Raw genomic sequence first — 4,913 nt, forward strand, 5'->3', positions numbered from 1 at the left:
CAATAACACACTGAAAAGTGAAATAATGTGTTAATATTCTATTGATTTTACAAAAATGAATAATATTGGTTCTCTGCTAGGATTTTCGTCAGACCGCGTAATCCTACCAAACACTTGGGCTGAATCAGACGAACCTGTGAACATTTTAAAAGTAAATATTCTACGTATCGAATATAATATTACCGCTGATGCATATATGAACGGTAGACCACGACATGTCATCCACGAATTTTTCCCAAGCGTTCCACCAGGCTATAAAATCTCGGAAACACCGAAGAACGTCATTTACTTGCCAGTCATTGCAAGGGTAATCGATCGCCTCACATTACGTATTCTCGATCAAGACAATCGTCCTGTAAATTTTGGAAAGGAGGAAATCACCATACGATTACACATTAGAAGATGTTGATTTAGAAGAATACCGACGATTATAAACCAACATTACTCGATGAACCAATCAGTCAATTAGCTGCAACAGAGCTGAATACATCAGCTCAGAGTGAAATAGGGAACAACGTGATCGGTGGCAAAAAAGTGTTGACAAGAAAAAATATAGATTTTTTACACTCATTGGGTCTGACTGTGAAGAAAAGAAATCATGGATCCATTGAACGTTACCGCACAGCCTGCGTACGACAACCGCATCACTAAATTGGAAATACATGCTTACAATCCGTATGCGAATGCACCATTGGGAAATAGCGATGAAATCCGTATCCCAATACACAACAGCAAGATTTGATTCTTTTGCCCAGTGGTAGTTACCTCTACATAGAGGGGAAGCTGATTGAAGGTACTCGTGCTGCTGACACACCTTTGTTGGATAAAGTTATGCTCGACGCTAATTCCATGGCATTCTTATTCGATGAAATTCGGTATGAATTGAATGGTATTGAAATCGATCGTTGTAAAAACGTCGGCATTACTACCAGTATTAAGAATCTCATATCCTTAAGCACTGAAGAGAGTATGAGTCTACGTCATTCTGGTTGGTTTATCGAGACTCAAGACCGTGAAAATGTCACTAACAATTTCAGCTTTTGCGTTCCCCTGCATATGATGTTAGGATTCTGCGAAGATTACAAACGTGTCATCATCAATGCTCGCCATGAGCTTATTCTGATACGAGCACGTAATGATATCAATTCAATATTTTCATCGAATAAGTTTACCGATTCAAGAATCGAACTGTACCGAATGCAATGGAGAATACTTCATGTGACTTTGAATGGATTTACCAAACTACAATTTCTACGTATTATCAAGCAGAATAAAAACCTCACGATGGCTTTTCGTTTCTGGGAGCTCTACAAATATCCGCTTCTCCCTGAAACACAGCGACATACGTGGGCTGTGAAAGCAGCTACACAATTGGAGAAGCCTCGATACATGATACTGGCGTTTAGAAAAAATAAGAAGAACGATCAATATTCGAATGTACTTAAATTTAGCGATTGCGATGTACGTGATGTTAAAGTCTATTTAAATTCTGAATTTTATCCGTACGATCGTCTCGATACTGATTTCACGAAATCTCGCTACTCCGTACTCTATGATATGTATGTAAAGTTTTTCCACTCATATTATGCTGGAGAAAAACTGCCGAAACCAATGCTCGATTACCTAAACTTCTTGCAATACGGTCCGCTCTTTGTAATTGATTGTTCACATCAGAACGAGTCAGTGAAAAGCGGCACGGTCGATGTTAAGATTGAAATCGAGTGTTGGAAAAATATTCCGAGTAATACTACAGCCTATTGTTTAATTATACATGATAAAATTATAGACTATAATCCGCTTACGAATATTGTTAGAAATGTAAGTTAGATATGTAAGGTTAGAAAAAAAATAAAGCACTTTTTAATAAATATATATATAAAGCATTTTATTCACTCATTTATTATGCAAAACACTTATTGTTTAATCTTAAATTCTAAATTATTATAATTCCCGCCTAAGTATTTCATGATTAAAATATTTTGTGATGCTGCATTTATCAGCTCCGTAAACTGATCCTGTGATTCGAGTAAGGCAACCATCCGGGCAGGGAGATAAAACCAGTCCTCCGTTAATAGTTTCGCTATTATCCTCATTCCATATTTAGTCTTTATTTTCATCATTTCATTTATTTCATATTCTTTATTTTCCTCGAGACTGTTTAATTTAACAAATGTCTTCTCAGGGATGAAAGCGAATGCATTAACTCCAGTTAAAAATGCCATTTTATCTAGACCCTTTATTGCAGAAGAATATTATTATTATTATTATTATCGAAAATTAAAACAATATTTGAATAATATATTCCTACCTTTCTTTATCAGTTGAGACTGAGGTATAAACTGATCTGAGTATTCTTACTGGTTGTGGTTGATGCACTAACTAAAGTACTGATCTGAAGATTCTTGCTGGTTTTGCGGTCGATGCACTAACTAGAGTTTGAACAGATTGAAGCTGGTTCACTATTGTTCGAATCCATTTATATAGAAAAATTGTTGATGGAGGGGGTAAATAATTTTGTGTTGAAAACGTGTGCAGATGTTTAATATGTCATCAACACTGATTAGTAAGATGATATACTGCTGATTAATCAAATTATGACTCCATTAAAAGAATATGCATGAATCATTCAAGGACATTTTGATGATCTTCAATGTGTTAGCGATCAACATATCTGTAAAGATCTATGATCTTGATAAAATATAAATTAATATTTTTTTAAAAAAATATGATCTTGCTGAAGATCTCAATTTCACCATACGTAGACATATCGTTATACGTTAAGGTCCGGTGTGGAGCGTATAAGAGATACTAAATTTTAATCACGTGCTGATATTTAATACGTCAAAGATATTTGTATATTTAAAGCAGGCTTCTCTCTTGCTGAAATTTGATGCATCAAAAGTATTTGTACATCCGAAACATACATCGTTCATACAAATCTTTCTAATATATATCATATTTAAGAATAAAACGACATAGGCTTATTAATAAAATTATTCTTCTTCTTTTATTAAAAGCATGTGTATGTGTTATACCTTAAACGTTTCTGTCTTGAAACTCTATTCCGTTGATTCTCACGATGATTTTGGTTTCATCGCTTAGCAAGATGATGATGATATGTGTTTGCTTATCTAAAGTAGGGTGTAATTCCATCAAAAGAAATAAAATATGAATGATAAGTACACACACTTCCAACGTTTCTGTTGAAAGGGTGTCTTTTATTAAGGTAGTTGGTGGTGGAAATGTTTTAAATACTTGAGTAGCTCTAAACAGTTCATTAGATTTTTGTTTCATCCTCTGCTTTAACAGTTTAAAGTAAAGGAGACATTTTGAAGAAAAAATATTTCAATGGCTAATATTAAAGTTATATACAATTGTAGTGACAATATATTAAATGAAATTGAAAGAGATATGAACTTATTATTTGAATTACTATTTCAAATTAATACAACTATGCAACGTTGTGAGGAAACTATAAGTGATGATTGTAGCGAGGAATATATTGATGTTATTGAAATAATCGATGGTGAGAACGAGACAATGATTGAAGATGAAGTAACTGAAGTATTGACCGCAGATGATTCTGATGATGTTAATACTGTAATTCAAATAATTGACAGTGATAATAGTGATGATATTGAGGTCAATTTTTCGATTTTTGAAAATAATAAAGTTACTGGAATAATCAACAGAGAGAATGACATGATAATTCAAGATGAAGTAAACGAAGTATTCAATGTAGATGATTCTAATGATGCTAATACTGTAATTGAAATAATTGACAGTGATAATAGTGATAATAGTGATGATAGTGATGACTGTAGCGAGGAATATATTGATGTTATTGAAATTATCAACGGTGAGAACGAGACAATGGTTGAAGATAAAGTAACTGAAGTATTGACCGCAGATGATTCTGATGATGCTAATAATGTAATTCAAATAATTAACAGTGATAATAGTGATGATATTGAGGACAATTTTTCGATTTTTGAAAATAATAAAGTTACTGGAATAATCGACAGCGAGAATGACATGATAATTGAAGATGAACTAAACGAAGTATTCGATGTAGATGATTCTGATGATGCTGATACTGTAATTGAAATAATTGACAGTGATAATAGTGATGATATTAAGGACAATTTCTCGATTTTTGAAAATAATAAAGTTACTGTAATAATCGACAGCGAGAATGCTATGATAATTGAAGATGAAGTAAACGAATAGGTATATATTTATAGCATTCTAGCCTTTACATAGTAATATTGAGTGCATATGATGATTGTATGTACTTTTCAGTTAACACTGACATCTGTCAAGAACTATTTAAAAAGGTCTTATAGCAGGAATTACTATCTCATAGTTACGAAGTTTCGAATTATAAATATCATTTTAAAATAGAGTAGTCTTTTTTAAAAAAAAAGCATGTTATATGTATGAACCAGCAGCTTTATTACCGTGGCTTCAAGCACTGAAAGGAGAAGATTGGGTCAAGAAAAACGAGATGTAATTGTTGAACTATTATCTTCTGAAAATATATAACTTAAAAAAATGTAACATTGTACATTTATGTTATCAACATTTTAATCAATGTATATTTCAATAATACCATTTTATAATTAACTGTTATTACAATAAAAACATATATAATAAGGTTTATTTTTGTTTTGTTGATTTATAAAATTAAATAGAAGATAGAGAACTTTGGAAGAGCAGAATATGAGTGTGCTTATTGATATTTAATTGAAGACATCGTGATTTGTCTCTGCTCCTAGTGCCTAGCAGTAGTTAACCCAAGCATAAGTTGTTCAATGAATAAATCAAATATTTGCACATGCTATTATATACTAGTTTAAAAATTGCTGAGCTATGGAAAAAAGCAACACACTCAGCTACATTTATTGTAAAGG

At 32.4% G+C, this 4,913-nt stretch overlaps 1 protein-coding gene across 1 annotated transcript; it reads left to right on the plus strand.

The window, feature by feature from the left end:
• The first annotated feature begins 3,348 nt into the window (after window positions 1-3,348).
• LOC136781588 (suppressor of Mek1-like) lies at window positions 3,349-4,513 on the plus strand. Its single transcript, XM_066740480.1, has 3 exons — window positions 3,349-4,218; window positions 4,303-4,337; window positions 4,405-4,513. Exons 1-3 carry the CDS (start codon window positions 3,349-3,351, stop codon window positions 4,511-4,513), a joined length of 1,014 nt encoding a protein of 337 aa, XP_066596577.1.
• The last annotated feature ends 400 nt before the right edge of the window (window positions 4,514-4,913 follow it).

This window comes from Prorops nasuta, unplaced genomic scaffold (assembly GCF_024137725.1).
Source record: "Prorops nasuta isolate Cenicafe-Biocafe unplaced genomic scaffold, Cenicafe_Pnas_1.2 PNAS00023, whole genome shotgun sequence".
Classification (NCBI taxonomy): domain Eukaryota; kingdom Metazoa; phylum Arthropoda; class Insecta; order Hymenoptera; family Bethylidae; genus Prorops; species Prorops nasuta.